Here is an 18,252-nt window from a genome sequence, read left to right on the forward strand (position 1 = left end):
GAACCACTAACTTCAAAGGAAATATTAGCAAATGTAAGCTGTGTATAAGGGAATCCCTTACCATCCTTAAATGTTTTGGACCAAACACCTTGAATAAATTTACTGATGTGATTCTTTTTTGCATCCATAAATTTTCGTCCACCTTCTTAAAAGTGTATAGGAATAAAAAGTCAAAATAATAAAATCATTTAGTCGTTACAGGTAATTGAAACCGACGAGGCTGAATTTACTTTAATACAGCCACCTGTATAATTAATAATTTTTTTCTCTTCTGATTTAAATAAAGAAAAGAAAGAGAAAAGGAAAGGGAGGGAAAAAGAATCTTTTGAATATTTGGGCTGGTCTGTGCATGATATCTTATAAAAGAAAACATGCAATGATGCATTGCCTTTAAAAAAAAAAATGGTATGTGGTGTCAATGTTTTCCCCTGACGAAGGAGTCATTACCATAATGCACCCTCGTGCATTGACTACGTTGGTTAATGAACCCCTGAAATTGCCATAAGGACTGTAAATATGGTTTTTTGTCTCTTTTTTACCTGGAGACCGGCGTTTCTTAAAAGGTTTCCTTTTACCTTAAAAAGTAACTTCTAATCATAAAAAATTCTTAATCAATGAACTTTTATCTATATTCTATATCTTATGTATTTATATGTTTCTTACATAGGTATTTTTATATTTATATATATATATTTATATTTTTATATATTTATTATCTTACTTTAGGTTTTATAATGTTAAAAAAAAAATTTTCTAGACACCGTAGTATTAATTTATTAATTTTTAAAAAATATATTTTTTTATACGCGATAGACTGTACTTACTTTTTTCTATATGCCTGTCTAAATGAAGTAATGTTTTCATCTTCTGTGATTTTGTACATCCGTATTCTATGTATATGTTTCCTTATATGTGATTAAATGTTCAAGATATGATATATTAGTTGGATGACCTTGAATTTGTTGTTTGTTCTACAACCAAAGTTTGTTATATACATCTTGTTGTTGGCATTCCGTCACTTACGACGTCGAGGGTTCCAGTTGATTCGATCAACGGAACAGCCTGCTCGTGAAATTAACGTGCAAGTGGCTGAGCACTCCACAGACACATGTACCCTTAACGTAGTTCTCGGGGATATTCAGCATGACACAGTGTGACAAGGCTGACACTTTGAATTACAGGCACAACAGAAACAGGAAGTAAGAGTGAGAGAAAGTTGTGGTGAAAGAGTACAGCAGGGTTCGCCACCATCCCCTGCCAGAGCCTCGTGGAACTTTTAGGTGTTTTCGCTCAATAAACACTCACAACGCCCGGTCTGGGAAGTTAAACCGCGATCCTATGACCGCGAGTCCGCTGCCCTAACCACTGGGCCATTGCGCCTCCACACACACACACACATATCTATATATATATATATATATATATATATATATATATATATATATACTTCTCTGTTATATTTTCTCTAATGAACTGGAATACCTATGATTCGAATTTCATCGAAATTGCAGATGACAGTTCTTTCCCCCTTTACACACCGTAAAAAAATTCTAATCATGACATGTATCCCATACTACTGATCTTTATGCACAGATTCCAAAATTCCAGTCTTATGGAACCTGTTAAAAGGATTTTGCTCCTGAAAAATGGAGGTCATGGAGCTCTAAAATGTGGGAGTTAAGGCCCCTATTGAGGGTGGGTGTCTTAATGTCAACCAGAGAAGTTGAATTGTTGAGAATCTTTTTGACTTGAGTGTTATATCTATTGTTCAAATTTCTTTGAAATGGGAAATATATGTATATTCACTGGGTTTGTAAAAGAGAGCAAAGCTACAGGAAACCAAAAGACGAATGATTACAATAAGCAGTCAGCTACCCTACCCTAGTCATTACTACTCCCCAATGTAGAATTCCTCACCATACAGGTGACGGGCACAGCTGTAAGATGCATTACGGATCTATAGCAATTGGAAGGGGATGACCCAACTGAAATAAACATTAACAACTGTGTGACGTGAGGGCTAAGGGGAAATGAAAGTGTCACCTCTGGAGTTTGCAACTGACCACTATACCGATAGGTAACTGGACAGAATAAATTTCCAATCTATAATTGTCTTTGAATAACCAGTTACTCATCTGGGAAGGCCTTGAAATCAATGTTACAACCTGGGGACTATGTGTGACCCAGTTATAATAAATAACCAGTTACTCATCTGGGAAGGCCTTGAAATCAATGTTACAACCTGGGGACTATGTGTGACCCAGTTATAATAAAAAGACTCAAAGGAGGTCTGCAAGGAAATGACTTTACTCAACACTTTGCAACTGAATCAGTGGAGGCAAAGATGCCTCTCATTTACTTGACAATTTATGCACCACATTGCAGAAATCACAATGTAAGTATATCTCAAAGCAAACTTTTACACTGTTGCACCATTGAATTACAAATAACGCTCATCTTTTGTGCTCGGGTGACCCTACAGCTTCCAAGAGTACAACTGCATTCTAAGAAGATGAAATTTTAGAAATATTACTTCATTTGTGTCTTATATGTATGGTTAAAATTTCATCAACAGCAAAAATGTATGAATTTTCATGGGGGTTATGGCCCTTATGCATAGAATATAATTACCAAATTTCATAAAGATTCATTCAATACTTTTGAACTAGTTTTGGATCATAAAAAATGACTAAAATTTAGGAGTTAAGGCCCCCATTAGGAGGTCTTATAATCCTCATGAGAAGTGGAAAGTTTGAGAATACATCTTGATGTGTGTCCATTACCCAGGGTTGAAATTTCATCAACATCGAAGATTTATGAATTTACATGGGGGTTCTGCCCCCTTTAAGCCATCTCAAATTCAAACCAAACATACTGCATTATACCTGCCCTTATGCATTGAATCTAAGTTTCAAACATCATATGGATTCATTCAGTAATTTTGGTCCATGAAATTGTATGAAACACACAGCATTATCCATCTCCGTAGGTTTGGATTTTGTGTTCCAAGTTTCATTAGGATCGGTGCAGTAGTTTTCGAATGTATAAGTAACACGTGAACACACATAAAGACATTGACTTTTATATAATAGATATGAATATACACATATACATACATGTACAGATACAACTGAGTGGGCAAAGAAAAATGTGAGACACTGCCTAGTGCTTTTTCGATTTTGATAAGCCTGGTACTTATTCTATCAGTTTCTTCTTGTCAAATCAGTAAGTTTTGGAGATGTAAATAAACGAACAGCAGTTGTGAAGCAGTGATGAGGGAGAAACACAGAGACAAAGACACACACATACACTTATATATATATGTGTATATATATATATATATATATATATATATATATATACACATATATATATATATATACATATATATATATATATATATATATATATATATACAATTGATTTCTTCCAGTTTCTGTCTACCAAATCCACTCACAAGGCTTTGGTTGGTCTGAGGCTATAGCAGAAGACACATGTCAAGTCACCACACAGTGGTCCACACATGGTTGAAGACCCAGGACCATGTGTTTTGGAACCAAGTTTCTTACCACACAGCCACACCTGCACCTATGTGTGTGTGTGTGTGTGTGTGTGTGTGTGTGTGTGTGTGTATGTGTGAGTGTATATATGTGTGCATGTATATATTTATATATATGTGTGTGTGTATGTGTGTTTACATATTACATGTACATCTATATAGAGACATCTACACATATACATGTATACATATACATGTATGTATCTATATATATACATTTGTGCAGATATATATATATATATATATATATATATATATATATATATATATATATATATATATATATATACGTAACATTATATATATATATATATATATATATATATATATATATATATAAGTATGTATATATGTATGTATGCCTGTATATATGTGAGATAATAGTTTCACTTTAATAGTTTCAGTATTAAAGTGAAAATATCCGTCATTACAATAGAGAGATGTTATTGTTTCACTTTTGACACGTAATATTGCAATAGTGGAGATGTGATATCGCACTGGGCTCACAAGAGGCAAGAAGTTACAAATTTTGGGGGCTTAAAACACTACATGGACCCTAAGTAAGGCATGTGTAAAATTTGAATGAAATTGGTTGTGTAGTTCTCAAGTTTTAGGGATTCACACAGACAGACAGGCACACATTCTCATCTTTATATTTATATATATATATATATATATATATATATACATATATATATATGATGGCTGCCCCCTCGTCATCGAGTATGGTCATTGCATGAAGCTTAACTTAATGGTACTGTGATCGAATGTGACTTTTTAGCCAGCCAAAGATCTACAATGTCTTGCACAGAGTTGGCATCCAAAACCTTTACTGGCAATAGCTGGCTGTTGTTGTAATTGGGCTCCAATTATATATATATGTATGCATGTGTATATATATATATATATATATATATATATATATATATATACATACATACATATGTACATACATATACATACATACGTACATATACATACATACATATACATACATACATATACATGCTCTTGTATATGTATATATATATATATATATATATATATATATATATATATATATATATATATATATATATATATATATATATACATGTGTACAAGGGATCAAAAAATCATGTTGACTCTGTGGAAGACATTTGTTCTGAGCCACCTAGACTATTGCTCTCAGTTGTGGTCACCACACAGTGTTAAGCGGACAGCAGAACTCGAGGCAATTCAGCGGCACTATACAAAAAAGATCGCCACAGTCCAACAGATGAACTACAGGGAGCGACTGAAGGCACTAGGTCTCTACTCCCTGGAGCGCAGGCGGGAGAGATATGTAATAATATACATATGGAAAATACTGGAAGGACTGGTGCCAAACTTTGGCATCAAGTACTACAGGAATGCCCGCACGGGTCGCCACTGCATGGTGCCAAAGGTACCATCCACTGCATCTTACATAAGAACGAGATACTGCAGCAGCCTCGGTTTCAGAGGACCTCAGCTCTTCAATGCCCTGCCAAAACATTTGAGAGACATGCAAGACATGGATGCGGAGGTCTTCAAGACAAAACTTGACACTTTCCTCTCCACGATACCAGAGGAACCAATGGCTCGTAATGAGATGCAGTTTAGGGCAGCTATGTCAAATTCTCTTATACATCAGATGTGCCATCAAAACTCTTGATTGGACCATGTCAGGTGGGGGAGAAGAGCCATGCAAGGAACGTGAAAATCACGGTGGTGCACCAGCATGACCGCAGCCACTTGGCTGAAACACATAAATAAAAAATTTAAAAAAAAAAAATACATACATACATATATATATATATATACCGGACCGACTTAAGTACCTAATTCAACTAAATCTTAATCTTTTCTAATATATATATATATATATATATATATATATATATATATAAACACAACAGTCTTTAGAATAGTTCCTATCTGCCAAATTCCACTCACAAGGCATTGGTCAACTTGAGGATATGATAGATGTTTTCTCTAGGTACCATCTAGTAAGATCAAAGCTGTAACAACATGGTTATGATGCAAAACTCTTACCTACAGACAGTTGTGCATATGCACATGACAAAAGGATTTCAAGTGTATGTAAACTATCATTATGAAGCAGTACAAAGTTTAATAAGCAAGACAACTTGTGAAATTAAGTGTTTTATCTTTTAACAATGGTATCAGTTGACCTAGCTGTGACTTTAAGAAATTTATATTAGATAACTGTGATTGATTGCAGATAGTGGAAATGTATTGAGAGAAAATGTTGAAAAACTAAACTTTGAAACTATGTGAGAAAATAGAATAATAATAATAATCACAAGCAGAAGTAGTGCAAGATTATCATAGCCACGTATCGAGAGAAATTTTGAGGGGGTTTGAATAAACTCCCTTTGGAAACATGGGTGTTTCATTCAACATCCTCAAACAACCCTTATCCAGGGATCTTTTGAGCAAGATGAGCTACTGGATCTGAAAAACTTCTAACTGGTCCCCACCTGCAAGGTCATGTGCTGTTTATCTTGATATGACATCACCATGTCACGCACACATGGTAGTGATGCATGTGCCCGGTGTACCCTTATCAGACGGGTAGTCATGATGAGTATAATGAGCTTCATATATTTGAATCCCAATGTCACTTTGATGGCATGCACTACTCTCTCACAATTTTAAATTTTAGCAAAGGTCTAGCAGTTTCTGAGGGAAGTGGGGAAGTTAATTACATTGGTTCCAGTATTCGACTGGTATTTATTTTTATTGACCCTGAAAGAATGAAAGGCAAAGTTGACCTTGGCAGAATTTGAACTCAGAATGTAAAGATGGACAAAATGCTTAGTGGCATTTTGTCTATCTGTGTGCTCATGGTTCTACCAGCTTGCCACCTTTATAATAACAATAATAATAGACAGATGGATTGATGATGATGATGATATCAGTTTTGACCAGAGGAACACATATACAATATTTTGATTGTCTATAATACACAAAACATACAGAAAAGAAAAGGTACCAAAGTAAGAAACTTTTAACATAACAAAAGCTGTGGGAAGCATGCAATAAAAATCTGGAATAATCCTATATATTTACTAAAAAAAAAATTAAGAAATAAAAAATACTAAAAAAATCAAGGTGTTGCTCCCAACACTTTGACATTTTCTATTTATTTTTATATTGAAAGCTTTTTCATTATGTGCTCATTAAAATATTAATCTGACAAGCTCTTGATTTAACTAGCATTTTAAAGCTTTTCTTAAACAACAACAACAACAAAGAAACAATGATGGCAGATGCATAATAACTAGTGATGTGTAATGCTGATAGATGATATGAGGTGAACTGGCATGCAGTGATACTTAAAGGTGTTTGATTACAACTATGCAAAGATTAACTTACTAACCCTTGTCACTGTAGCTTTGAAGGTATGGTACCTTAATTATTGAGTACAACATCATTCACAAACAGTGAAGGGCCTACCACGCCACCATCAAAATTGGATACAAATAAATAAATAAATAAAAGTGTCTAAAAAATGAAATTAACTAAATAACAAGGGATACAATGTGAAAGGAATGGCCTTTTTGAACAAGGAATATATTTTATACAGTACCTGCCGCCTCACACAATAACATATCAATACCAACATCCTCCTCCCCATTGCCATCATCTGTTAGACACTGTGGCCCACCTTCTTTCTTCAGAACTGCAGCATAGCTATGCTTGTGAGCTGCAGCGGTGGCTCCACTCCACTGTGTTGTTGGAGTAGAGACCCAGTCTTGGTCGGCTGGACACTTTGTAAGGTGGGTCGAGAGCTTACCTGGTGGTGTGCCGGAGAGTACAGAAGTTGCATCAGCAGTGACCAGAGCTTGCTGCTCAGACCTGTGTACACTGGCAGCATAGCTCACTGGTGGGTTAGACTGATTTTGGTCTTTGCTAGTTGACTGGACATCAGCCAATGAACTTCCACACTCAACACCAGTTAATCTGCAAAAGAACAAAAATTCCTTATTCTCCAAATCACGATTAGTTTCTGAAAAATAAAAAACAACTGTTGTTAATCAGTTATATCCCCATCATATGAACTGAACTTGACATGAAGGACTACATTACATTTAGTACAAATATTTTTTTCTTACTTGTCAAAAGAATTTATAAACTTCAAGAGATATGAAATAAATTATCTTTTAATGATGGAACTCTAAGTAGATAAAGCTATAGATAATAACATGTAGCATATTGGGCAACCTTCAACTTCTATCATCCAAGGGTTTTTAAACCCAATATTCGATGCACTATTTATAGCTTCATCTAGTTTGAGTTCAACCATTAAAACTGATTTATTCTTCATTATTTACATTATTGATATTTGACGGATATTTATCCTCATCTTGTTTGTTGTTAACACAACGTTTCGGCTGATATACCCTCCAGCCTTCATCAAGTGTCTTGGGGAAATTTCAAACAACCTGAGTTCTCATTCCTAAGGTATTCTTCAATGTTGTTGTTATTATTATTATTATTATTATTCAGGTCACTGCCTGAAATTGAACTTGGAATCTTGGGTTTAGTAGCCTGCGCTCTTAACCACTACACCATATGCCCGTGGTTAAGAGCATGGGCTACTAACCCCAAGATTCCGAGTTCTATTCCAGGCAGTGACCTGAATAATAATAACATCGAAAAATACTTTAGGAACAAGAACCCCGGTTTGAAATTTCTCCAAGACACCTGATGAAGGCTGGAGGGTGTATCAGCCGAAACGTTGTGTTAACAACAAACAAGATGAGGACAAATATCCGTCAAATGTAAATAATGTATATAATTCCTCATCTCTTAAATATAGAACTGATTTATTCTTTCTTGAGATACAATGCATTTTATATTATTATATTGTATCCTTGTTGCCTTATTTTTATCAATAAATGCGGGAGAGATTTTAAGGTAATTATTAAAAGAAAAAAAATTTTTTTTCTGTGAATGTTTTATTTTAATTATTTCAGGGTTTTAAAAAAAATAATTATAAACATCACTCACCTTTCTGTATCTTGAAAGTTGCTCTGGCACCTTGTCACCACCATCTTTATCTTCTTCCCAGTTACCCCCTCAACCTTTATGTAATGCAGGGCAGTTATGCATCTCCTCTATAGCAAAACATCTGTGCCTATCTGTTTCTCATGCTTTAGCCTCTCAACACCTGGCATAAAACCACATCCCATTCTCTCAATTATACTGAGTCAAAGGAGATTTTCCTTTTATTTTCTTGTCTTGCAAGTTACTTGGTTACCTCACTTGTGCTGGTGCCATGATAAAATACTCAGTGCACCCTGTAACATGGTTGGTGTTAGGAATAGCATCCAACCATATAAATCAAATCAAAACTGACACTGATGCTTGACATAGAATTTAGCTTGTTGCAGAACTATCAATCCATCCAACCCATGTCAGCATGGAATACAGACATTAGATGATGATGATGATGATATTTAGTGTATGTGTGTGTGTGTACATAAAAGAGTGAGAAGAAACTTGAATTACTAAAATTACTCACAGCTGGTTAGAATTAGTTGGGAATTTACTAAACAAAGCTAGTGAAACTGAAACATTCTTTCAATAACAATAATAATAATAATAATAATGGTTCCAAATTTTGACACAAGGCCAGCAATTTGAGGGGAGAGGACTAATATTTGATAGGTACTTTATTTCATGAGCCTGAAAGGATGAAAGGCAAAGTTGATCTCAGTGCAATTTGAACAATTTGAACTTGGAATGTAAATATTCAAAAGAAATATTGCCAAGCATTTTGTCTGATGCACGAATGATTCTACCAACTAACTACCTTAGCAATGACAACAATAATATTAAATTGAAAAGCTTTGGGAAAGTATCAATGTTGAAAAAAAAAAAGTGCTTAATAAAAAAAAATCTAATATTTTAGATGAAATGTGAATGATTAGACCATAAGAAGTTCAATTCCAGGCAGCGACCTGAATAATAATAATAATAATAATAATAATGATAATAATAAAACGATAGCAAGAAAAGCCCCTACATGGTAAATACTGGGCTAAACTAAATGCAAAAGAAATAGACAGAAAAATCCCAGCAATGGTTGAGAAGCTCAGGACTCAAAGCAGAGACTGAAGGATTTTTAATTGCTGCACAAGACCAAAGCCTCCCCACCAGAAATTACCAAAAACATATAATGAAAAGAAACATAACAAGTAACTGCAGAATATGAGGCGATGGACAAGAAACAATAAATCATATTATCTCTGGCTGCCCAGTCCTGGCTAAGAAGGAATATATTTACAGACACGACAGAGCTGGGACCTACATACACTGGAAGCTATGCCAACATTATGGAATAACAACAGAAAGAAAGATGGTATAGGCACATGCCAGAAAAGGTCACAGAAAATGAGAAAGCAACCATACTCTGGGATATGCCAATACACACAGATACAGAAATTAAGGCAAATAGACCAGATATAGTTGTCAAAGAACATGAAGGAAAAAAAATGCTTTCTAATTGATGTATCAATACCAGCAGATGACAACTTTTCCCTAAAAGAAATGGAGAAACTTTCAAAATACAAGACCTGGAAATAGAGGTAACTCGAATGTGGAATCTAAAAACAGAAACAATTCCTATCATAGTAGGTGCCTTAGGTATAATAAAAAAATATTCAGACAAATACATAACAAAAACACCAGGACTTACAAATATATATATAACATACAGAAAATTGCACTACTGGGCACTGCACACATCCTACGCAAAACACTTTCAATACAGTAACCATAAGAGCATCACAGCAAACCACAGCACATAACCAAGGCACACAGAGCTGCGCTCGGTAGTGAAGTGAAAGCACGTTATAAAAATAAAACTACTGAATAATAATAATAATAACATCGAAGAATACCTTAGATTTGTTGATGAACTTTGTAAAATTTGGTCAATCAGTAAGTATTAAGAGAATTCTTGAAATGAATACATTATCACCTGCTCCACAACCAGAGAATATAGTAGCTTCTATAAAACATATAGCATCATTTTCCTCACAATAAGTCTTGTTTCATTGCTCAATTTGGAGGATCTAAATTTCTTAAAAGCATTATAAGTTTCAAGTGAAGCTAACGAAGAGGTAAACCTGGTGGTTCCAGTGTGTTTAAAAACTCAATTGGATAATTTACTATTTCTGATTGATCAACAACAATGAAAATATAGTTATATTATTGACACTTTCCAGGAAAGCATATTAGGTCTAAGTTTATTGCATTCACTGTTACATTCTCTGGGGCTAGAAATATCCTTTCACTCGGCCATTTGTGATCCTTATAATGTGCACTAAGATTTGGGAAGACTTTGCTGATAAGTTCTTTTTCTGACTTCATCATTGTACAAATAGATGATGAATTTATTGCACCTTCATTGTCTACAGGTATTCTTTCTTCTTCCAGTATTAATAAGTCTTGAGAAACTGTCCAGATAATCTTTCACCATGACAATATGCTCGCATATTTGTTTCAAGCTCCAGCACCAGATTTGTGAGGATTTAAAGCATGTATGAATTTGAACTGATTTTGTTCCTTTGGAATAACTGGAGAAGTTTGTCTAAAATTACCAGGTAGAAAAACTGTCACACCTCCCATTGGAGAATCATTACTTTGAATATCTCACAATTATCTGTCAACAGCTACAAAGGCTCTCTTATGTGTCATTCATCACATAGTATGAGTTGATATTTTCTCAGAACTTCAGCTATACCTGAATTCTTGGCGATATTGCACACAAGACTTTCATTAGACCACATATCCAGTGGATGTTTGAAAACTAAATGGGTCATATGACCATTTGGAAGAAAGGTTGCAGCAATGCCCAATGACACGACTGCAATGGTATTCTTCTTCACTGTCTAAATATTGCCAAAAGCGGTTTTGTAACAAATGTCTTTCCAATTGCTCTTCATGCATCTAGGAAGAATATTCAACCCTTCAAGTTTCTAATGGTGTTAATAATTGTTTTGTAAGCTTCTCTTTAATTGGGAAGAAGTTTGCCTTTATTTTCCTTTACATATTTTGTCAAGTCATCAATGTTGTAATTTGCTTCTCTGATCATTTCAAACATTAGTTTGTCATGAGTTACTTTTCCACATAATCATTTAAATGGAGGAATTCAGGTCTTTCCATATTTTTTTCAATTTTATTCATGGGGCCAAAAATGTACACAAGCCATAGTCCAAGGACAGGACCCAAATCCTAATTCTGAGTCTAAGGAATTCTCACACCAAATTTGAACATAATTGGTCAACTGGTTTTCAAGTACATTGAAGACAGACAGACAGACAGATAAACACACACACACACACACATTTAGTTGCAACTCTTTATGTTCTGAGTTCAAATCTCAGCTAATCTGACTTTGCCTTCATCTTCCCAAAGTTGATAAAATAAATATAAGCCGATTACTAGTGTTGATTTAGTTAATTCTATATCTTCTCCCAAATGTATGGCTTCATGCCAATTGTTAGATTCTTTATTGCAGACTTTCAAATTTTATGCAATATTTTAGATACTTGTCATATTATGGGTAACTTTGGGAGTATAAATTTATGACCATGGTTGATATCAGGAAATATTGCATACATACAATAATTATAATTTAACTTTTATGAAATTTCTTGGTGCTAATATAAAATGATGAAATGACTATTAATTTTTTTTAAGAAAAATATTTAATACCCTAAAATAAAATAAAATTTTAAAAAATTCTCATTTGTATATTTGCAATAAATATATATTGTTTTACAAAATTTTATCAACATAATTGCAATCTACCTCATCAAAAACCTATCTTTGCAAAATTTCATAGAAAAATGTTATAAGACATGCTGCAGTTATTGTATTAACTCTTTTTGTATGTCTCTTTTATTATCTCTCTTCCCCTCTTCCTATATGATATTAAGCATGACTGGAGAAATCAATCAATCAACCAACCAACATTTATATCAGCTATTATTAGATAGAGATTTATATAAAGAAGAGTAGTAATATTTTAGTGAAAGCAAAAGTTAGAAGACAGATTGAAGAGTTAAGAAGATGTTTGTATTTCCCAATGTACAAGTCGACATATCTAAGTTGAGGTAGATTTTTCAGTAAGAAAACATCAATTTTTTAAGTCTATACTCATCATATAGGTAAACCTTCTTTCTTCCAAATAACCATTCTGCCAGGGAGTTTTCTTTGCAGGTACCTTTTTTTGGTGTAAATTTTGACTTGTATGACAGAAAATACAATAAGAATAACAAAGGGAAAAAGACTGGTATTCTTCTGAAAGAAGTTAAGAAGAACAGTAAGATTTCAGAAATAGAAATAATGCTGTTGCTTGCATGAAGCCACTTGTTTCTCTCCTTACAGTCCCACCCAGTTGAAAAGGATCTTTGTCTTTTGAATTACACAGTGACCTCGCCAGTGTTAGCACCATGAAAAATTCACCCAGTATATCCTGTAAAGTGGTTAGTATTAGGAAGGGTATCCACCCATAGAAACTATGCCAAGACAGACATTCAAGCATGATGATGTCTTCTGAAATGTTGGATTTTGTTAAACTATCCAAATCATGGCCACAGTCTAATGACTGAAACAAGTGAAACATTATCTTCCTCATCCTCATTTCAGTGTCTGCTTTTTCACTCTAACATGAGTTGGATGGACTGTAATAGGGCATCGCTTCATGTATCTTAAACCTGTGTTACTACATCCATGAGACTGAAGGTCTTCGTTCCCTGTGACTGAACCTAATTCAGGGATTTTTCGCAAGAGAGACTGCATTGCCTTTTGACTGTATAAACATGTCCATCAGTGGTAATGACACTGAATCCAAAAAGATAGTCAAAGTTGTTGTTGAAAAGATAGCGGATAAGTTACCAAAGATTCCACACAGTGAGATTAAACCCACAACAATACCTGTACATATTTTAAACATCATTATCAACATTTAGCACCTGTCTTCTATACTGGCATGGGCTGGACAGTTTGACAGGATCCAATGAGCTGGAGGATCTGTTGAGTGTCAGTGTCTGTTTTGGCATGGTTTCTATGGCTAGAGAGCCTTCCTAATTCCAACCACTTTACAGAGTACACTGGGTAGTTTTTTTTTTTACTAATACCAGTACTAGTAAGGTTGCCAAGCAATTCTCAAGAGAAACCCTTTCAACTGAGTGGCAGTTGAAGGAGGTGACTTTGTAACAGGTGTTGAGAGGCTAAAGTATGATAGTGGGACAGGATATGTGTCTTGCTACAGAGAAGATGCATGCTTACCACAGGTGGCAAGGGTCAAAAGATGCTGGTGATAAGGTTAGTCTTAGAGCATATTTCCAAAGTACAAAAAGGTGAATATAAGAGAGATTAAGGAATGAGGGGTGGGAAGGGTGGATGGGTAAATGTGGGCGAGAGTGAAAGGCATATGGTATACAGTTAGAGATTAGGATTGGTGGAAGCTGTGAGTGAATGGTGAACATGGATGGAGGCATGGTCACTGGTGAATCTTTGGAGGGAAGGTGAAGGAAAATAGAAAAGGGCCAGAGAAGAGATGTTAAGTGTCAGTACATAAGGAGGTATGTACTGCTATGTTCACAAAACCACTCAACTTCTATAGATTCCTTGCTAAAAATGTTTCATATGTACATGATTGTTTACTCAGAAGACCTAAGAAAATTTTTTAATCTTTCTAAAGTGAAGCAGCTATTAACAAAAAGAAACAAGAGGACATTTCAGTATACTGCTCAGGAAATAATCATTCCACAGTTACTTGGGTTTAAGTCAAATATCAAACCTTCATTAACTGAATGAGTCAATGAGGAAGGGAAATAATTATTAAACTCATCTTGAGAAGTCAGCATACTTTTAAACATTGTTTTGTCATATCAGAATATCTTATATAAGTTTCTTGCTGTAACTCTTTAGTTACCATATTCCTGCTGAGATACACTGTCTTAATTTCAACTGATGACGAATGAAGTGAAATGACAGTCATTATTAAGCTGTTGTTTAGAACATGCATTAGCATGAAATTTTGAAGGGAGGTTTTAATTTAAATCACTTTAAAACAGGTAATTTGTATCATAGAACGAAGGGCAATCTGAGGTGAGTTAGTATCAAAAGGATTAACCCTTTTGTTACTGTGTTTCTGTAGAAATACATTGCCTTTGTTTCAATTGACTTTTAAAATAATGACTGTCATTATTAAACTGGTGTTTGGAACATACATGAACATAAAATTTCGATGGAAGGTTTCCATTTAGATTTCTTTAACCTTTGTGTTATATTTTTGTTTAACTACATTACTTTTATTTCAATTAATTTTTAAAATAATTATTCATCTGGTATTTGGAACATAAATTAGCATGAAACTTCTGACTGGATGTTTTAATCTAGATCACTTCTAAACAGGAAGCTTGTACTATAGAAACAAAGTCTCGGGTGGGTTGGTACCAAAAGGGTTAAATGAACCTGGATTCAAATATATCTTGAGAAGTCAATATGCTTTTAAACAATCTGGCTTACTCAAAGAAAAATCTTGTCATATCAGAATATCTTATATAAGTTACTTGCTTTAAATGAGCTTGGATCTAAATACAGAAAATTTTTTTTCTTTTATAACAGATGTTCTGAATAATACCTCAAATTATGTTCAATGTTGCTAACAAAAACAAAAGTAGCATTCCTTAAAATGCTATGAAAACAGCTTCTCAAAGTATAGACCTGTATATCAATAGTTATTCAAAATACTTACCTATGTTGGCGCAGCAGTACACACTCTCCCCCTTCTTTGGGATCGATGTTAAAGACATACAGGTAACCATCTTGTGATGCTACCAATAAATGTAAAACATTCTGGATTCTGTAAAGAACAAAATTAACTGATAAAATCTAATTTTAACCCTTTAGCATTTAAGCCGGCCATATCCAACCTAAATATTTTACCTGTTTTATGTTCAAACCAACCAGATCAGGCTTCTTACTGATGCCCTACAATATTGTTCTAAAAATAAACAATCACATCATCAAAATTTCAAAGCCATGAGATAACGCATAATTAATTGAAAACAATGTGAATAAATGAACATTACATTTGACAGAGTAATCTGAATGATAAAGGGTAAAATCTAATTTAATTACGTACATTCAACTGGGGAACAACTCCAGGTTTTAACGTCTACTTGAAGATTTGAAGTGAGCTATAAGGAATTAAGTATTCCTGATGCATCATCATTGTTTTAACATCCACTTTTCTATGCTCATATGAGTCGGATGGAATTTATCAAGGCAGACCAACAGCCTTTCTGTACTTTCTTTGGTGAATTTGTCAAGTTGTTGGATCATTGTGTAGAATGTCTCATGAAATTTGTTCTAATTCTTTGTGATCTGGGTTTAAATCGCACCTAGCTCATTTTTGTCGGTGAATAAAAAGTACCAATCCAGTGTTGCTGATTGGTGGAACAGTAAGAGGGTCAGGTAAGATGCTTTGTAGTGTCTTTTCTGGTGCTTTGCATCCTGATGACATCATCTGCAATGACACTGGTGTCAACTTGTATCGGTCCAAGTCAGTAACCTTTCCCATGGATAAACATTTGTAGCACATAAAAGAGAAATTTGTAGGTATAGGCAACTGCTAGTCTACCTCAAAAAATTTCACTCAGACCAGTGTATATTATGAGGCTAATTCTAAAGAATTTGTTTTCCTAAATTTTCTTGGCATGTTCTGTTCCCATATCAATTTAAACAACTTCAATAAGTATGTTTGTAGTTGTACACTATTATTTTTAAAAAATTCTTTTAGACTCAGTACTTAAGATTATCTCAACTTAACATTTAGTAGTACATGACAGAAAAAAAATTTTGACAATTATGTCATTGCTACTGTCACCACCATCATCATCATTTAATGTCCACTTTTCCATGCTTGCATGAGTCAGATGGAACTCATTGAGACAAATTTTCTATGACAGGATGTTCTTCATTTTGCCAACCTTCACTTGCTGGCAAGCAAGGTAATATATCTCAATAGCCAGACATGTATTTCAAAGAAGACTGGAAACAAATAACTTCATTTGTATAACAAATAACTTCATTTGTATGCTTGTTTGTATCCATCATGTAATGTCAAGAAAAAGGCATGCACACACACACACACACACAGAGGACTTCATCCTGTTTCCATCTACCAAATCAATTTGCAAAGCATTGGTTGGCCTGGGAAGTAAGCTTCTCAACCACACAGACACACCAGTTATTTTCAAAGAAGTAAAAGTGAAATGGCATGGCAGATATAGTACTAAACTAACCACTCGTATGGCTAGAGTTCAAATCACTGCAAGACTTTGGTTGTAAATTTATGCAGCTGTTGGTAAAGGTACAAGAAAATCAGGAAATGCTATGTGAATCAGACAGACACTCTGTCTTTGGGAATATTTATCTCCTATATATTACATCCATTTTAAGTTTTGAAAACATTTTCCGTTTCATGTGGGAGAGACACAATAACAGAAACAATATAAATAAGGTAAATAGTTGAGGTAATAAAAGCTGAATGATCCTGAGTTTGTATCTCATTACCAACACTGCACTGTATCCTGGGCCAAAATACCTAATCCTCAATAATCATGGCTATTTAGTGACTCTTTATCCTACATGTCTCCTCTTGTTCTGCTTAGTCAAAATGGACTAAGTAGAATAAGAGCTGACATGTGGAGTAAAGAGTCACTGAAGAGGTCACAGTATGACTATTTAGTTAAAAATAAATACAATGAACAGATATAGTTCAGCCTTGTAAATATGTGAAGCATGCAGTAAATGGTGAAAGTTTCATTAGCTGCAGTGTGGAAGAATATCAAGGGAATGAAGAAAATTACTTCAATTATCTATTCCACACCAAAATTTATTTCTGGTGACAAATTCTTTCTATGATGTTCCAATGGTAACAGAAAACTGAGTTATTTTAAATAATAATAATAATCCTTTTTACTATAGGAACAAGGCCTGATTTTATTTTTTAGGGGAGGGGGTGGCTAGTTGATTACATCGATCCCAGTGCTCAACTGATACTTATTTTATCAACCTTGAAAGGATGAAAAGCTAAGTTAACCTCAGTGAATATGAATTCAGAATGTAACGACATGAAACCATGAAATGTCACTAAGAATTTTGTCTGGTAAGTTATTGTGATAATAATAATAATAACAATGGTTTCAAATTTTGGCACAAGGCCAGTAATTTCAGGGGAGGGGATGAGTCAATTACATTGACCCCAGTCTTCAACTGGTACTATTTTATTGACCTTGAAAGGATGAAAGGCAAATCTGACTGTAAAGACGGACAAAATGCTGCTAATACTTTTTACTATAAGCACAAGGCCTGAAATTTTTTTTGGTGGGGGCAGTCGATTACATTGACCCCAGTACTCAACTGGTATTTAATTTACCAACCCCGAAAGGATGAAAGGCAAAGTTGACCTTGGCAGAATTTGGATAATCTATACCTATAGTATAGCTCAGTGTGTGCGTGTGTGTTGCATCTATAGAAATCCACATCTTACAAGATAGCAAGCTGGGAGTCGCACCAATGGATTCCTCATGGTCGAAAATGCCAGGAATCGGCCATTTATTATTTTTTTTATTGCT

The 18,252-nt window shown here is 34.4% G+C and overlaps 1 protein-coding gene across 2 annotated transcripts in view; it reads right to left on the reverse strand.

The window, feature by feature from the left end:
- The window catches only part of LOC106875830 (WD repeat domain phosphoinositide-interacting protein 2), a 133,895-nt gene that overhangs the window by 34,915 nt on the left and 80,728 nt on the right, over window positions 1-18,252 (reverse strand). Inside the window, exons 9-10 of one of the 2 annotated variants that reach the window (XM_052969624.2) lie at window positions 15,366-15,473; window positions 7,383-7,549 (exon numbers count right to left, since the gene is read on the reverse strand). In XM_052969624.2, the coding sequence (XP_052825584.1) occupies window positions 7,383-7,549; window positions 15,366-15,473 (275 nt within the window). Of the gene's footprint in view, window positions 1-7,175; window positions 7,550-15,365; window positions 15,474-18,252 lie in introns of both variants that reach the window. The other variant, XM_089355094.1, reaches the window with a different exon arrangement.

The sequence above is a fragment of the Octopus bimaculoides genome, chromosome 7 (genome assembly GCF_046866305.1).
Source record: "Octopus bimaculoides isolate indiv1 chromosome 7, ASM4686630v1, whole genome shotgun sequence".
NCBI classification, from domain to species: Eukaryota; Metazoa; Mollusca; class Cephalopoda; order Octopoda; family Octopodidae; genus Octopus; species Octopus bimaculoides.